This window comes from Colletotrichum orchidophilum, assembly GCF_001831195.1.
Source record: "Colletotrichum orchidophilum strain IMI 309357 chromosome Unknown Scaffold_12.1, whole genome shotgun sequence".
Classification (NCBI taxonomy): domain Eukaryota; kingdom Fungi; phylum Ascomycota; class Sordariomycetes; order Glomerellales; family Glomerellaceae; genus Colletotrichum; species Colletotrichum orchidophilum.
In genome coordinates, this window is record NW_019172968.1 from 461122 (window position 1) to 477401 (window position 16280).

Here is a 16280-nt window from a genome sequence, read left to right on the forward strand (position 1 = left end):
GTGACGATGGTTTCGCATTCTCGCGATCTGCAAAGTTCTACTTGATGTAATCTTTGTTGAGCACATACTTGGACTTATCATAGCTCTTGGGCCAAACGCCGCTCTTTCCGGGAGCCAGAATACCGTTGGGGTCTAGCGCATCTTTGATGGTCTGGTTCAACTTGCCAAGCGCATGATTGTTGAAGTCGTACGTATCCGCAATCTGGTCCATCAGAGCGACGTGAGTACGAAACTCGCCCCAGCCATTATCGGCACAATCCTGAATCATAGTACGGACGAGCCACTGCGCACGGCGACGCATGTCGGGGTCTTCCCTGTTGTAAACGATGCATACGATATTGTCTGTGCAGCCACGCGTGAGTACATGTACTCATTTTCCAATACCTTTGTGTGATGATGGATGACTTACGCATTTCACGCATGCCAATGCTGAGGATGCCAAAGTAATCCAGCTTCGCCTCCGCAAAGCGTTTCTTTGCCATGTTATACTGCATCATGGCAGACTTGCCATCAACCTTGGAAATTGGCGAGAAAGACAGGAACGTGCAGTGAGGAATCCATCTGGGTACTTGGTCAGTGCTGCAACCAACATCGGGACGAGGCGTTCTAGAAACTTACTGGTTCAGCCACCGGAGCTCATCCCATGTTGGCAAGCCTCGCATTGTGTCAGCTCGGCAATGCAAAGTGCTGTGCTCCTCTTTACGATCTTCGAGGAGGAACCACCGGCTACCAGGGACCTTGGTCATCTCCCGCTTAGTGATTTCAAGGTGGGCTTTGCGGATTGCCTCCGGCCCGTAGGCTGCGCCAATATAGACCCATCGACCAAGGTCGACCTTCTTGGCCGCAGCATCCAGCTGTGCTTCCGTGAGAGGCATATTGGGGTCATCAGTGTATGCTGTTCGGGGATGGTAATGCGATGCGTCGAGCGAGATGTGACGGAGACTGGCCGCGTTCTGGAGAACCATGTTCTATCGAGTTTTATCAGCAGTGCTACTCGCAGGGTATCCATGCAATTACTTACAACACGGAGTGGGCGAATGATATCGACGACAGCCTCAAGGTCTTCGTCCTTCTCGTAGGTAACCATGAAGGGAGTGATGCCCGGGGGTGCGGGCATGAGCTGTGTATCAGTCCATGTCAGCTTCGCCTCGTCTCAAAACCAATTTCCTCTCCAACCGTTACTCACCCACATGCCCATCTTTGTGATGATGGCGTTGTTACTCTGAGAGAAAATGCCGTCGTTGATCGGACCAAATCCGTAAGGGAAGAGCTGCCAACACTCGTTCTGATGCTGATCTTGGGGCGGCACCCCTTGAGCAGCCTGCTTCCGACCCTCAGGACTCTGCATCGCACCCATTCCCGTGCGGACGACCTCTCCGCTGGCGAGTACGACTTCCATGCCACAGTGCATCATCCAGTGATCACCGTAGGGAGTGAAGCCAACACCGTGGTCCAGCGCGTTTCCAATCATGGAGCCGTAGCCGAGCTCTGGCGAGTCTAGCCACACCTTGTCCCGTAGGCCATTGTCATCGAGGTACGCTTGCATCTGGAGGTACGTGACGCCAGGCTCGACGAGGCAGTAGCAGTCTGTGGCATTGACCTCGATAATTCGGTTCATGTGCTTCCCAAGGTTCATCACCAAGCTTCCGGATACTCGCGGAGCGGCACCGCCGTAGCCGATGTTGTGGCCTTTGCTGTAGGTCCATACAGGGACGAGGAACTCGTTACAGAGCTTGATGACTGCTTGGATGTCTGTCACATTGCGTGGGTGAATCAGCGCACTGCCGACAAACTCTTCACGCTCGTACAGGGAGTGCATATCGTGCGTCTGGCAGTCGATGGTTTCGTAGTCACCATCATCCAGGGGAGTGTCTTTGGTAATGATCTGGAGGTTGTCTTTTCCGACTGCCTTTTGCAAGTTGGATGCGAACTCCTGGAACTTCTCCACTGATACACCAGGAGGGAGAAATCGCGGAGCGGGCGCCGCACCATTCGATGCGTGCTCTCCATTTTCTGCCGTGACGCCTGGTGCCATGGTGTTGTCGAGATAGGCCAGTTGTAAATCAGAGTATTGAAGAGTTGAGGAAATGATCAGCGTGGTTCGGACTCGAGACAAGTCACCCTCCAATTATTGCTAGTGTTTGTAATCACAGAATCATGCTCGTAAACACATGTTATGAAGTAGGGGAACAGCTCTTTTATTGATAAAGGCTTCTAGTCTGACGTCGGTGAGCTTCCTAGCTCTGGCCCAGGATGAGTTATTGCCAGTAACCATACCATGACGGACCTTCGGGAGTTCGGCCTCCCCAGATGACCGCGGATCCAGTCCGCGCGGGGCCGTAAGTGCACCATGACACTTGGACTGACTGGTAACAAATATCATTTACACGAGAAAACCCGTTCCCGTCAAGAAAATTTCTCTCCGAATTGCCCAAAGTGACTAGGTGACAATGAATCAAACTTCCTTGAGTCCGATGGGAACCTCCGTGCAGATTTTCTCACCTGACGAATGAATCACAGAGACAAGTACAACACTGACTTACAGGTAGCATTGGAAGGTCACCGACAGACTGCGAATGGTTAGGGAATACGCGGCAAGGTCGTGATCTTCGGTTGTCTCAGCCTCAGCCACCTCGTCTGATCATGTGGGATTGTAAGAGTCGTGTTTAGCTTGCCGAAAGCGAAATCAGCACCCTCTGCAAACTCCAGCCCTCTGCCAAGCTTCCGTGAATGACTTTGGTTTGTTGAGTAACGGGCGCAGGCAGGATACTATCACTAATTGCCCTATACGAATCTCGTCCAACAAATGTTTCGTTGACAATGTGAATCACACGTTGCCATGGCTTCTAGTTTCGCCTGATCTTTGGCGATCGAAACAGCTATTTTATCCCTGTCTGATTCGATCGCTCTCCGCGTTTACTCCAAGCACGCGACCTCCGACTGTCTGAGCTTGACAGCAGGCAGGCCATCGCCTCCTTGCTTCAACTTTAAGATGAAATGTTACTGTGTATGACGGAGCGCTCCTAAGCAATTAGCATTTCCTTGCAATTTCAGCAAGACGATAGTCCAGCAGACGACTGCATTGCAGTGACGTTGCCCTGACTTGATACCCGATCAAAGTCACTGTCGGCTTTTGCCCCGGAGGTAGACGGCGAACTTCTGAGACCGACGACGGAAAAAACTGACCAACTACAAGGCTTCGGCCTTTGGTCCAATCGTCAGCTACATAGGTATTTTGGCGGATGGAGTGGAATGTAGATCTGATTGGAAAGTTTCCACTCCGAGCGAACCGTACTCAACTCGTAGGTCTAGAGTCTTCCGAAGCTATAAATATTGAAGGATGCCCTACCTCCTACATATCCGCGTCATATGAGCATACTTAGTAAACATTTTCCAACTCATTCTTTCCAAATCTTACTCAGCACACACTTCCTTTGACTTCAGCATGGCACCATCTGCTGTCTACAGTACCGTAAATGATGGACTCGGAGCACCATTAAGGTCACCTCAAAAGTTCAACAACTTGTCCTCAAGCTTCAATCATGGTACTATTCTCATTGACCCTCCCCTCAACCCAAAGCATCGGTGGTGGTGGGATAAATGCGCACCACTTTTCAACTCCCTGCTCAATAGCGCCGAGTCTTATACACCGGAGGAGAAGGCAGACCACTTGCGCGTCTTCCGCGATGTCGTTGTGCCTTCCTTCGGAATCCCGACACCAAAGGCAAAAGTGAGACCGCTTCTGACCTACGATGGATCGACATTCGAGCCATCTTGGAACTTCACCAAGGGTGACGACGGCTTCATCCGCTACTCATTTGAGCCCCTCGGCGACACTGCCGGTTCTGCCGATGATCCCTTCGCTGGAGAAATTGGCAAGTCCATGATCCCAATACTCTCCCAGGTCTCCTCCGACGTCGATATGCGATGGTATGAGCAACTCATCGAGGCCTGGTTCGTCACTCCTGAAGAAGCCGCCGCTGCTCGTCTAGCGATGCCTGGTTTCTTGAAACGTGTCCCGCAACTTTTCCTCGCCTACGACTTGAAGGGTTCAAAGCGCATTCTCAAATCCTACCACTTCCCCGTACTCAAGCACTTCGCGACGGGTGCGGCGACATCAGATATCGTTTTCGACATGATTCCTAAGCTGCAGCCTTGTGGAGACAAGCTCGCCAAATCGGCCGCAAAAGTGCAGAAGTACTTGGCGACGTGCAAAGAGCCATGCATAGTTGAGATGATGGCTGTCGACTGCATCGAACCCAACAAGGCGCGCGTCAAGGTCTATGCTCGGACAAACTCAAACGCAAAGTCAGTGCTGGCAGACGTTTTTACCCTGGGCGGAGCCCAGACCGACGAGGCCACATTGAAGGGCGTAGAGACCGCGGAAAAGATTTGGCACCTGCTCCTCGATGAGCCACAAGGCATGGCGGCGGATCAGAAAAAAGATGCTCGAGACATGCAGAACCTGCACAAGGGTATGTGTTTCGCTTTCGAGCTGAAGCCAGGAGCGGAGCGCGTCGACATCAAGGTACATTTGCCATGGGGTCAGACTGCGAGCAGCGATACGCAGACTATGAAGAACTTTGCGCAAGTGCTAAGAGACTTGGGATGGGACGAGTCTGCAGACAAGTTTTGGCGTGGTGCAACAGAGACTTCCAAACTGTGAGTTGACACAAGTCCTGTTATACATCTTATTTGGCAGTCAGAACTGACAAAAACACAGGCCTGGCAGCGACTATTCTAAGCCTGGTGGACTGGCTTATGTCTCTTACAACTATAACGAATCTGGACCTTATATGTCTTCCTATTTTTCGCCGATGATTCAAGAAGACTGAAAAACGAAGCTATAATGAAGCTGCTGGTTGGCTGTTTGTATCCAGGGTCAGGCGCAATGTGGTTGCGACAGTTTCTGTGGGAGAAGCTTGGGATTCCGATTCTTCGGCGTTTCCCCTTAGAGTTTATAAATCACGAAGATCAGAGACATGACACGAATAACTTGGCGGTTTTATTTGTGATGCAGATTATGTAAATATACGATTCAATGATTTTTTCCAATGATTGTGACTCGTCGAGTATTTTCTTTGACTCTGTGGACACTGCCATCGCCCCTACCGAGTAATATAACTTTTGCAAGTGAGCAGGCGTGCTTCCCAAGTTAGGTACAGATGAACCAACATATTTGAATCAAACGAACAAATCACTGGAGACGGTTTTGACGATACTTTAATTGCCGCCACTTAAGTGGCATTATCGAAGAGTGGTATCACTTCGCGAGAATCGTGTGTGTAGCTGTGCCTGACAAATACGATCTTTAGGTAATTAGGGGGATGTCTTCAATAGCCGCAACTTGTGATCGAAGACAAATCGCCAACATGACTGAAAGCTCTGGTTTCTTGCATCGCATCGGACATGGCAACAGTCCGTGTACAGAGACCCGCCGAGTTGATGCCGTTCACAATCACGGGAGACCGGCTACTGGTATTTCTCCGATGGTCACCGGGGTCATTGACGGACTGGGACCATCGGGGGGAACGGCATCAATGCCGTGGCAATCGAGGGGTAGCTACGGGACGTCACGTTGCCCGCGGCCCGCCGGGGTCTCAGGTTTCATTTTCAATCACTTCCAACATTCGTGGTATACTAGGCCAGCGGCGTTGCAGGTTTGACGGCGTAACGGAACAGACGGAGCAATGGAGAACTGAGAGGAAACATTGCCTGCGGTGAGGTGCCAATGCGACTCAGAATCAACAAGAATGCGACGGGATGGCAGTGCCGGAGAGCGTTGGCCATATCAAATCGAGCAACCAATTGGATCATCAAAACCTCAGTCCTTGGCTGCGGAGATGTCTGTTCCTCCTCCCTCGATGTTTATGAAACTTGGTCTTTGCGGAGGTCCTTCGTCGATCCCCCACCTCACAACCGCTTTGTCCGCGGCGTGGTTTCGAAAGCATCGGATACCCCAAAACGGCAATCTTCTCTTTGCGAAGTCTATCGCCGATTCTTATTTGGTTCTTCATCACAGCCAACGTCATAGCCACATGCTGCACCATCTGTGTTATGACTTGCCTTAGTCTCATACGAGCTGCAGAGCTTCCGCTCCCGCTCCCGATAAGGCAAGTGACTGCCCTTGTCAAGTTCGTCTGAAGTTTTGAAGAAATGCTCGAAACCTCTTATTCGGTATCCTCATGCCCTCTTTGACAGCGCCTTCTCGCAACTAGAAACATCGCGGAAGAGCTGAGGCCCTGGGTTCGCAATGGCGCCAACAACGCGGCTCGGGGACGCACAGCAGTGTTTCGTTCCAGAAGATCGCCGTATTTGGCAACCCCACAGCATTGCAGCCACAACTTTGACTCCGGTCAGCATAACATTTCACATCGAAGGACTAGGCGTGGATGGCCTGACGTGGTGGCAGCCGCGGGAGTCCCCCAAAACAGACATGGGACGTGGTACTCCACCGAAAGCCGCCGGGCCGCAGTGTCGTGCCGTGAGATGCTTCTCGGACCTGCGCCTCCAGCTTTATGCATCTACATAACATCATGGGTACTAAAAGACATCTCTGAAGAACACGGGCCTACGTTGGGTAGTATATAACTAACCCCCAATCGCCACCTGCAGATATCTTTGCCTCATCATCAACAACAATCACATCTATACAGTCAACAAAGACTACTCACAACGATTAACAATACATTTCAACTTTTCCCTGAATCCAATTCACCCAACCACTGTCAACATGTCTGCACCACCAGCTGGAGGCGTTACTGAGCGCATGATCATTCCCGTTAAGGGAACCAAGGAGGACTGGAAGGAACCTCTCAAGACTTATCTCCTTGCCCTGAAGACTCAAGACGGCTACCTTCGCACACGATGGGGACCTTGGTCCGAGAACGAGCAGTTTCTCGACCTTATTTCTGGTAAGCTCACAATCAGGTTGTCGGTACGACCAGGACCGTTCTAATCCGCTACAGGCTGGAAATCAAAGGAGTCCCGCGACAGCTTCTTCGCGTCATCCGAGTGCGCAAATGCGATGGAGCAGTTTAAGACAGTCATGACTGGCCCCACCAAGTCGTACTTCATTAAATTCGTCCCGTACGCACCCAGAGCCGCCATTGACTCTCCTATTGCCGAGACTATCACCATCAGCGGCTCCACCATGTCCGAGGATGACATGCGAGCTCAGTTCGAGAAGGTTCGCGGTATGGATGGCTTCAACGACTTTGCCAGTGGTTTCTCTACCGAAGAGGTGGACGGCGGGGGCAAGGTCTTCGTCGCGGCTCTAGGATGGGACAGCTTGGAGAAGAGCAGAGCTGCCGACAAGTCTGTCTACATTCCTGCCACTGGCAAGGTTGAGGTTCATCACGTCAACTTCCACTACCCCATCAAGGGCTTCTCTGTTACCAACACCCACTAGGTGAGGTATTCGCGTATCTAGACGGATCATTTGCCGATAGCGATAGTCCAATAGCTTGCAATCGACTTTTCTGAAGCCATTGATCATACTTAGTGACGATTGTGTCGCGTTTTCTTGCATGTTACTTATCAAGCTTATAGACTATGTGGGATCTTGTAACCATGTGAGAGACGTCAAGTGGATGCATTTACCAAGTATTCAACGCTATTTCAGATGCCAAGTCAGCACGAACGCTGTTCTAATGCAGTGAAAAATCATCTGCCGCGCACGTTTTCCCGCCACAGCGAATGGACTATGATTCCCACGGACACATATACCGTGATGTGAACTTTAAGTAGCCGACGAGCCCGAGATAGATCAGATGGTCTGAGACAGACCCGGAAAGAGGTATGCACCGAAACGTGCCCCCACGGACCTTGATTCGCCCAGCGAGTGACGTTGCTTGTCAAACGACAGGGTTGTGCAACTTGTGCTCGGACTTGGGGCGGGAGGATGCGTCTGTCAAACCGGGAGTCCGGCCCAATAGTCTATCTTACACAGAGCAGGTGAACGGTGTCCGCGAGACTCAGATATAACGATTTCTTACGTTCAATGTCTTGAATGCATGATTGCTGACGCGCTTTACGCCTCCCTCGGGTGATAATCATTACAATCTAGTTCGATGAGCTCGCTGGCCCGATAATTCCGCACAGCCTGCAACCGACATGAATACCTCTTCAGAGATACAGGCAATACTGTACACGCCTGAGTAAACATCGTCAAAATGGTGTAAACTGATTCGCCCATCCAAGCCTCCTGCTATTGGTGCAAACACTTCTCACTACCAATGACACCTTAAATCCAGAAAGTCGCCGTTGCCGGAGTAAGCTCGTGCCCCAGAAAGCATCTAGCCGAATGATTGACGACTGACAATGAAATGCAATTGGAAATTTTCTTTTAACGTAACATGAGTTAAATATTTGTGAAGATCAGTAATGAAAGCATTGCTTGCAGATGGATTTCACGTGGCTGTCCTGGCCCGCAAACACGCTCTTTCTCCGACAGAACTGCTGTCAAGATGATCGACCGCAGTTCTTCTGACGCCAATAAAGATGCGCTACCAGACCACCAAGCTTTTGCGGATTGTACTCTTGCCCATATAGATACCCCGACAAGATTCGTGGATGCTGCTGCTGCTGCTGCTGGGTTATACCGTTACATTTCAGCTTTGTGTAAAGTGGGTTGTAATTCAACAATCGCAGCGTTCACCCGGTGCCCTTCTACTTCAAGAAAGATATGAACGATAAACCTTTTAAAAAGAAAACAGAAAAGCGAAGAGACTGGTATGATCTGGAGTTTTATCTGGAACGGGGCGTTCTTGGACTGGAACCTATGAAGTGGCTTCATGAACATTGATATGTACAACAAGAAAATCGACTACATGAATGAGGTGCGCACATGTGCAGTTTCCAGGTCTGGACCACACTCGAGTCACCTAATAAGGCGGCGTCGCGGGCTCTTCTTCACCCTGTGGACACCGAAAAGAACCCGGATTACGTGCATTCTGTCAACAAGAGCCAAAAGCAGATGGTGTACCTGTGTAAAGAGGTGCTAGAGCCCAAAAAATGGACTGAGTCCAAGTCGAATATGGACCAAGTCTTTGCCGGAGCCTTGAAACACTTGCAGGCCAGCAATTACAGCATGAGCATTTCCGGCGATAGGATACGCCATGCGAGCCCGAGACCGGTCTTTTCCTGCCCTTGGTCGAAGGGCGATAATCCTATCCTTGGAGTTGAAGAAATGTCAGATGGGCTGAAAAGATTGATCAAGTCGATTGCTGCGGAGAAGAGTTGCTCAAGATGAGATATTTGTGAGTTGAAATACATTTTCATTTTGAGCGAATGTCAGACTATACGATTTGTCTCATAGGTTTGCTCCAAGTCAAATTTTATGGTATGGGCTTCATCAAGGGATATTGCAACTGTGCTCCTGCGAAATTGCTAAGAATTTTGATTTGAGGACGATCATGTCACGTCTTGTTATCCCACGCATATAATCTTCAACATTATCAGAGATATTTAACAATCAAGCAGAATTTTTCAGTCTTATTCATTTCTTTCCGCATCAAGTTTTCAAGCTAGCATGAGCTATGCTTTGAGAAAGATGAGCGAAACCTCTATTCAGAAGCTCATTGAGGATCGATAGTAAATGTTTTCAACTCTCTGGGGACTATCACTGCTCTATCATACTACTTCAGCTAACTGGGTTTAAGCTAGGTCTTTCAATTCTCCAAAACGGGTAAAGCTCAGTTTTGTTTACATCCGAACACCTCTCACACAGGCTGGTTTCATTTGGGCAATTTTAGAGTGTATCTTTCACCACGCGCGGCGAAGACAGTGTGAAGCATGAAAGGCTAGTTTGTTCCTTTTTTGCTTAGAATGATAGCAGTCTTTACGTAGTTCAGTGTTATAGAGTCGATAAGAAGAGGCTACTGTCGTTGAAAAGTTCAATGCGCACTCTGGGAGACACAAATCGAAAATTGAAGAAGACTTACAATATCAAATATCTGGAAGTAAGAAAACTGTTAAACTCACATCACAACCTGATTTGGTGAGCCATGTTGTCATCAGAGAACCATGTTGCGATGGTGATTTGATCAGTGAGGGTTGGGTGGACTCGATCTCGACGTCAAACATTTTCCATGCGACAGTATTTCTCGAAAATCCACTGATTATTAGCGCACAGCTTTTCCTCATCCTTTCTAGAGGCATGCGACTTCCTTATCGCCGTAATGGTGTCTTTTCGTTGAATCGCTTCGCGGGGTACGCATACCCACTCTCGCGGCTCAATTTTGTTCCCGAGTCAACAGCTACTGATTCATGATGGCCCAGCACAGAGGGAGACCAAAGCTTTCTGCCCATAACTGAGAGATGAAGGGGCAGAAATTTAGCCCGAAACCGAACCCTAGCTTTCAAAAATTGATGTGGAGGTAAACTTATTATGGCAGTGACATAAATCCAGACGTGGCATTCAGGGAATATCCTTGAATCAAGGGAGTAACAGTATCGACGCAGATTTTACGTGGGAGTGGGAGTACTTCGGGTTCTCGAATTACTCAGGCAAAGGCAAGTCTTTGGCTCTCGGTAACAAGATTGTGTTCTTGTTGATTGTATCAATTACACGGGAGTGATTCAAAAGTCAGATATGGGAGTTATCTCCGAGAAATACAAGCTGGGCACTGTTTCTTCAATGTATAGTTGTTGAGGCTAGTGGTCACAGTGTATGATATAATTTACCCCGCAGTTATTGACATGGTATGAAAACGGAGTATTGTGAAAATATACCTTGTATCTCCATACTGTGTACTTCGCAACCTGATGAGGCTTTTGCGGCGTCACTCACTGTCTGATTGGGGCGGGGACACAAGTGCGACACCTTTATAACCTCATTACCATATGGAGACTGCCATTGAATATAGCGATCACAGAAAGGCCGAGAATTAGCCTTTCATTTGTCGTGATCTTTAATGAACACATAGCTCAAGTTGAAGCGATCATCCAGATCCAACTCCCGTAGGCTGATTAGGGGTGGTTCGACTCAAGCCTTCAAGCAAGTATAGATGCCCCTTTCATGCCTGTTATGAGACCGGTGCCATATCCTGGCCGCGTAATACTCAAGTGCAACCAACCAGAAGTCGGGGCTTTTAGTCACTTACCTTTTGGTAAAATACTATGGGTCGGGCCGTGAAGCCCATTTACGTAGGTGTGCTGTTTGCTGCCGTTGCCCGCTTACGCGAGACAGCCCTTTACAATACCTTACTCAGAGCTTCTCGAAGAAGCTATGTTTACATGTAGCTACTACTGAAGAAGGATAGCTCTCCTTCACGTCTATCTAGTCGTAGATAGGTTGCCGAGATAGTTGGCTGTCTCAAGCTGAACACATTGTTGCAAAGATCGGTAAACCAAAACGCCAGACCCTGAACAGTCCTGTTCTTATTATTAATTTATCAGTGGGCAGAAGAAATCTCGCACTTCAAAACGGCTGGCAATGAGGGGTATTCCGGGCCCCTGGAAAACCCGTTCGCCATCTGAAAACTGCAGAGACCGGCGTCGAGCCACATACTGTCTTCGGCAGTGTCAACCCTCGAGAGCCAATCACTTATACATGCTTCCCCAGCCGATTTCCTGCCGCGAGGCATCACATTTATCCGGCCATGCGTTTGGTAGCCAATGGTTAGCACCAAACTGGTTCGACCTTCCTAAAAAAAAACATACAGAGTTTATGCAACCTCGCGGTATAATTTGATTTCGCCGGCATCCGAGTTCATCGCAGTTTACTTGTCGGTACGCAAGTCTCGCAACTTGCCTCCGCCACCGCCGCTCCCCAGAGAGCCAGAGCATCAAACGAGTCAGCAGCGAGACTCTGACTGGCTCTGCGATCATTTTTGCCTCCATTCTCAGCATGGATCGGTCGTACTCGCTCATCGTGTAAGGTTTCTCGTCAGGTGGTTCCCAAACCTTATCGTGATGGCGCTTGGGCTTCAAGACACATACTTTGTACCGCTACAGCATGCAGGTGCTACTAATGCTCGTCTTAAGTACCAACGGGAATCCTTTCGACTGCTAGTGTGGCGAGGATCAGCAGTGCCATCGCATCTTCCGTCCCGTCTTGGTGACGCCGCCGCTCGGTTGTGTTCTTCCCGCATAATGCCTTCCTCAGGGTACGAACTACTACTGGCGCCGTTGATTTATCGAGTTGGAGTCCTCGTCTGAGAGATGGCCGGAGAGACTGGACCCATCTCGGTCTCGCAGACTCAGGCGATGGTTATGATCGCGTTCGCCGCGACCGCATATTTCAACACCATCGAAACCTTCTTCTCCATATTCACGACATTCAAGCGCCGGCGAGGGAGATACTTCTGGAGCATGATCGTGTCGAATACCGGAATCAACATCAACGTGATCGCCTTTATCCTGCGATACTTCGGCTACTATAAGAAAGCGGTATTCGCCTCGAGCATCATCATCCCGATTGCTTGGTACTCGATGGTTACAGGCCAGGCCATCGTGCTCTGGTCACGATTGCACCTTGTTGTACACAGCCAGCGAACGATCCGCTTGATATTGACAATGATCATATTCAACGCCGTTACGATGCATATCCCAGAGACGGTCATCTTCTTTCTCGCCAACGCGATTCCCAAGAAGTATTCCGCGCCGTTCAAGATATACGAAAAAGTCGAACTGGTCGTCTTCACCATTCAGGAGACTATAATCGCATACCTCTTTCTCTACGAGGGCTACAAGAGCCTCAAGCCTCTCAGTGCGATCAAACCGAAAGCCGTCACAAACATGGTTTGGCACTTGGCGTCACTGTTCGCCGTCGTCTTCCTACTTGACACAGGTCTAATCGTTCTGGAATACCACGACAAATTCGAGATTCAGACTATGTGCAAGCCGTTTGTCTACAGTGTCAAGCTCAAAGTCGAGTTCATCGTTCTCAACAAACTCTTGTCGTTCACTCGGATGAGCGCCTGCGACTGTCGAGGCCCCGAGAGCATACCTTCAAACGAATTAGCCGACAACAACAACAACAATCGCACGACGGCTGTTAATAACGGAGTTCTGTTGGCACTTCCGGCCATAGAGCAGACGAATGGATCGCTGTCTCCATTGTGGCGGGCAGTTCAAAGAGACTATATTTATGATGGGCGGACCTCTCCAATGAGTACCAGAAGCAGACAACTGACGAGGGACGGCGACTTGGAGGTCAATACAGAAGAAGACAAAGTGGTCGTATCAATAATACGTGAGAAGCCATTGGTGACGGACAATGGGTAATCCGCTTAAAAGAGGAAAAGAAAACGAGAGGTTATATGTTTATTAGAGAATTTTTCCACATTAAGAATAATAATCTTATCAATACTACGTCTCCCAGATCTAAGGTGGAATAAAATGCAAGATCCCTTGCCCAAAGTCTTCACCTCCAGTCCATATCGCACACCAAAGCTTATCGGCATGACAGACATTATTTAATATTAAGAATAAGTTCGAAATTAAGAGACCGAATTACAAAGTTTTGGCTCGTAAGGCGAGTAAAATTGTCTTGATTCGTCTGAACCAGTGATCACGGACGTGGACGAGATACGCGGTAAGAGGCATTCGGGCAGTTCGGGTCAAATCAACTTGACATGAGGCATGTGTCGCCAAGACATCAGTTACTCGAATCGAAGAAAGCGACGTTTTTATCCCGTTGTTTAAAAAAAAACAAATCAAGAGAGACTTTCGACTTTGCATTGGGTGACGGGAGAACATTCAACTGCATGCGGAGAAGAACTCAAACCACAGAGTGACGAAGCTAAATCAGGTGAAGCCCCCTCAGTCTCAAAACTCAAGCGACGATTTTGAGGAATTAGGTTTCTGAGTCGTACAAACCAGGTCAGATAAATTCCTCAGGTTGGCTGAGCTTCCAAGGCGCGGAATACGGTCGGATGTTGGATAGCAAGTGCTAGCTGTATGACCTGCCGTGTTTCCAGCCCTATTCTTGGTCGAATCCTCCACGATTCATTCGCTTGAAACTGTAGGAAAGCGTGAAAACAGGTTTCAATGCCGGGCAAGATGATAATCTTGGCGCTTATGTAAACTGCGGACGTTGTCAACAAGACGTTCTCATTCTTGACGTGGTACGGACTTTGGCTAGGCTCCGACTTTTGCAACTTACCAGATTCTGGCTACGTGGTCAGTGATGCGATTCATCATATTGAAGAAAATTTAAGCACGGCAAAGAGCCAGTTGAGTTTACGATTTGAGTCTTTGACAAGATAGGTTCTACCCAGCAATAATAAGCAAGGCCCAATTTTGACTTGGACTGGGTGTAAGTCCAACGCAACCAGTTGCATACTCTAACTCGAATGCCTCGAATGCAACTTTGAACTGAGGCTTCGCAACTTCCTTATGATCGGTTTGAAGCCCTAAGCCACGATGGTTTATTTTTCGGAATCACTGCGTTATCTGAAAACATCTAGCACGGCCCCCATGCTGATTAGGAACCAATAATTAGATAGATTTAAATACTCAACGAAGGGATGAGCGGCATGTTATAGAGCGATATGATGTTAGAGATACAGCGTACTAATTACTTTGATATTAGACACGACTTGAGGGTTCACAACAAGAGTTCTCAAGCGATCCGCTATAGATTTGAGCTTGTTGCCTTGAGTTGAAGACTGTATGACATGAAATGTGGAAGGGATCCTTGTATCACATGATACATGTACGGATTGCGTTGACAAGTATGTTACTGCCATCCTATAAAATAAATACTTCCCAGCGCCAACCCGGTCGTTATGGAATCACAGCCTGTTACTATATTGCCTTACTATACACAAAAAAACGACTGGCAGCTACCTCGCACCGTCGAAAGTCTCGCCACCTGTCTCGAGATACTTCTTCTCCTGCGCGGTGGACTCTCTACCCATAGCCATATTCCTGTGCGGGTACCGTCCAAATTGCACAATTATGTCCCGATGCTTTGTCTCAAAGTCGCAATTCGTCTCCAGCAGGTCCCTCGCCGCCTCCTTCTGCACCGCCAACACACCCCAGCACTTGCGCTGATCGTCGCTCCCCGCGGTCCCGTCATCCGCCATCAGCTTCTCAAAGTCGGCCTTCATTTGCTGGTACTGCGCCACGGCCAAGTCGTGCAGTGCCAGGTCCTCGGAGTGCATAAAGGGCAGGTAGAACCACATGCGGTAGGCCACGCGGTACTTGATCCTGTTGTGGGTCGCTGCGCCGGCGTTGATGGCGTGCTGTGCGATTTCACGCGCGACGGGGTCGAAGAACTTGAAGACTGTCGACGACTCTGGGCCCCGGTAGATGTTTCGCGGGACTTGGTCCAGGAGGAGGACTAGGCTGAGCCACTGCAGGGGTGTGAATGGCCTCACAATTGTGAGAATGTCTCTGGCTGTGATCTTGGCTGACTTCATTGCCTCCGTGACGGGGCGGAACCTTTTTCTGTAATCCGGCATTAGCAAGATCGGTTTGCAGGTGACTTGAAGGTTTACATACACGCACGCCTCATCGAAATCAACGTCGGAGTAGAACCATCGCCCCATCTGGCTCCTCTGGGGTAGGATATAGGACTCATCGGTATTGAGGTGCTTGAACCAGAAGCGGCGGAGTTTCTCGAGCAGGTCAGATGTGAGTGTCTCTTTGAGACGCGCCTTTGCGTGCGTCTTGCAGGAATTTGACCGTGGCAATCCCCCCACAGACAACATCGGCATCATCTCGTCGTCAGCAGTAGAGTTACGATGACAGCCACCACTATGGAAACGTCGTCTTCGTCGTCGTCGTCGTCGTCGACGGCGGGTCTGGCCGATGGCATGTCAAGAGAAGACTAGCACCACGACTCCTCACCGCCTGCGACGTTGAATTGTGCCACTGCTGCCACGGCTTCACCCTCAGCACACGGCGGTCGACGCACCCCGCATTTCGAAGGGTGCGACATATGATCTGCTGAGGCATGGCAGCCACCCTCACTTACAGGACGACAACGGGTGACCAATGGGCGGAGGGTGGTGCCACTGGCTGCACTGACGCCGTCTGGTGTCTTGTGCCCTTTCGTTTCTGGGGTTGAGATCTGGTAGAAAGGGGGAAAGTCTGGACACGCCGAAATGCGGGGGTTATGCAGGCCGAGCGCCCCGTCATGCAAGTCAGGATCCCCCGCTTGCCATCCACTAGTGCAAAGACGAGCGAGCTGGTGTTGTCGTCGCTGTTTTTGCTTAGGCTAGCGGCTGGATGATTGCGTAGGATCGATTGGTTGGGGATGTGGCCCGGGGACAGCACCTGATCCCACCAAGCGTTGTGCTACGTGGGAATCGGCATCGTGGCAGAAG

General features: G+C 49.6%; 5 protein-coding genes across 5 annotated transcripts; 3 read left to right on the plus strand and 2 right to left on the minus strand.

Annotated features, from left to right (window-relative positions):
* Nucleotides 1–37: 37 nt before the first annotated feature.
* On the minus strand, nt 38–2035 carry CORC01_02268 (FAD binding domain-containing protein; the record flags this gene model as incomplete). The annotated part of the gene is made up of 5 exons (XM_022613919.1): nt 38–342; nt 410–561; nt 619–953; nt 1022–1120; nt 1187–2035. 5 exons carry the CDS (start codon nt 2033–2035, stop codon nt 38–40), a joined length of 1740 nt encoding a protein of 579 aa, XP_022479713.1.
* Nucleotides 2036–3445: 1410 nt separating this feature from the next.
* Nucleotides 3446–4835, plus strand: CORC01_02269 (aromatic prenyltransferase; the record flags this gene model as incomplete). Its single annotated transcript, XM_022613920.1, has 2 exons — nt 3446–4662; nt 4724–4835. 2 exons carry the CDS (start codon nt 3446–3448, stop codon nt 4833–4835), a joined length of 1329 nt encoding a protein of 442 aa, XP_022479714.1.
* A 1898-nt stretch (nt 4836–6733) lies between these two features.
* Nucleotides 6734–7411, plus strand: CORC01_02270 (uncharacterized protein; the record flags this gene model as incomplete). Its single annotated transcript, XM_022613921.1, has 2 exons — nt 6734–6914; nt 6969–7411. The coding sequence occupies 2 exons, from the start codon at nt 6734–6736 to the stop codon at nt 7409–7411; spliced, it is 624 nt and encodes a 207-aa protein (XP_022479715.1).
* A 4754-nt stretch (nt 7412–12165) lies between these two features.
* CORC01_02271 (uncharacterized protein) lies at nt 12166–13230 on the plus strand (the record flags this gene model as incomplete). The annotated part of the gene is made up of 1 exon (XM_022613922.1): nt 12166–13230. The coding sequence occupies one exon, from the start codon at nt 12166–12168 to the stop codon at nt 13228–13230; it is 1065 nt and encodes a 354-aa protein (XP_022479716.1).
* Nucleotides 13231–14792: 1562 nt separating this feature from the next.
* CORC01_02272 (uncharacterized protein) lies at nt 14793–16092 on the minus strand (the record flags this gene model as incomplete). The annotated part of the gene is made up of 4 exons (XM_022613923.1): nt 14793–15399; nt 15454–15620; nt 15695–15755; nt 15929–16092. The coding sequence occupies 4 exons, from the start codon at nt 16090–16092 to the stop codon at nt 14793–14795; spliced, it is 999 nt and encodes a 332-aa protein (XP_022479717.1).
* Nucleotides 16093–16280: the final 188 nt, after the last annotated feature.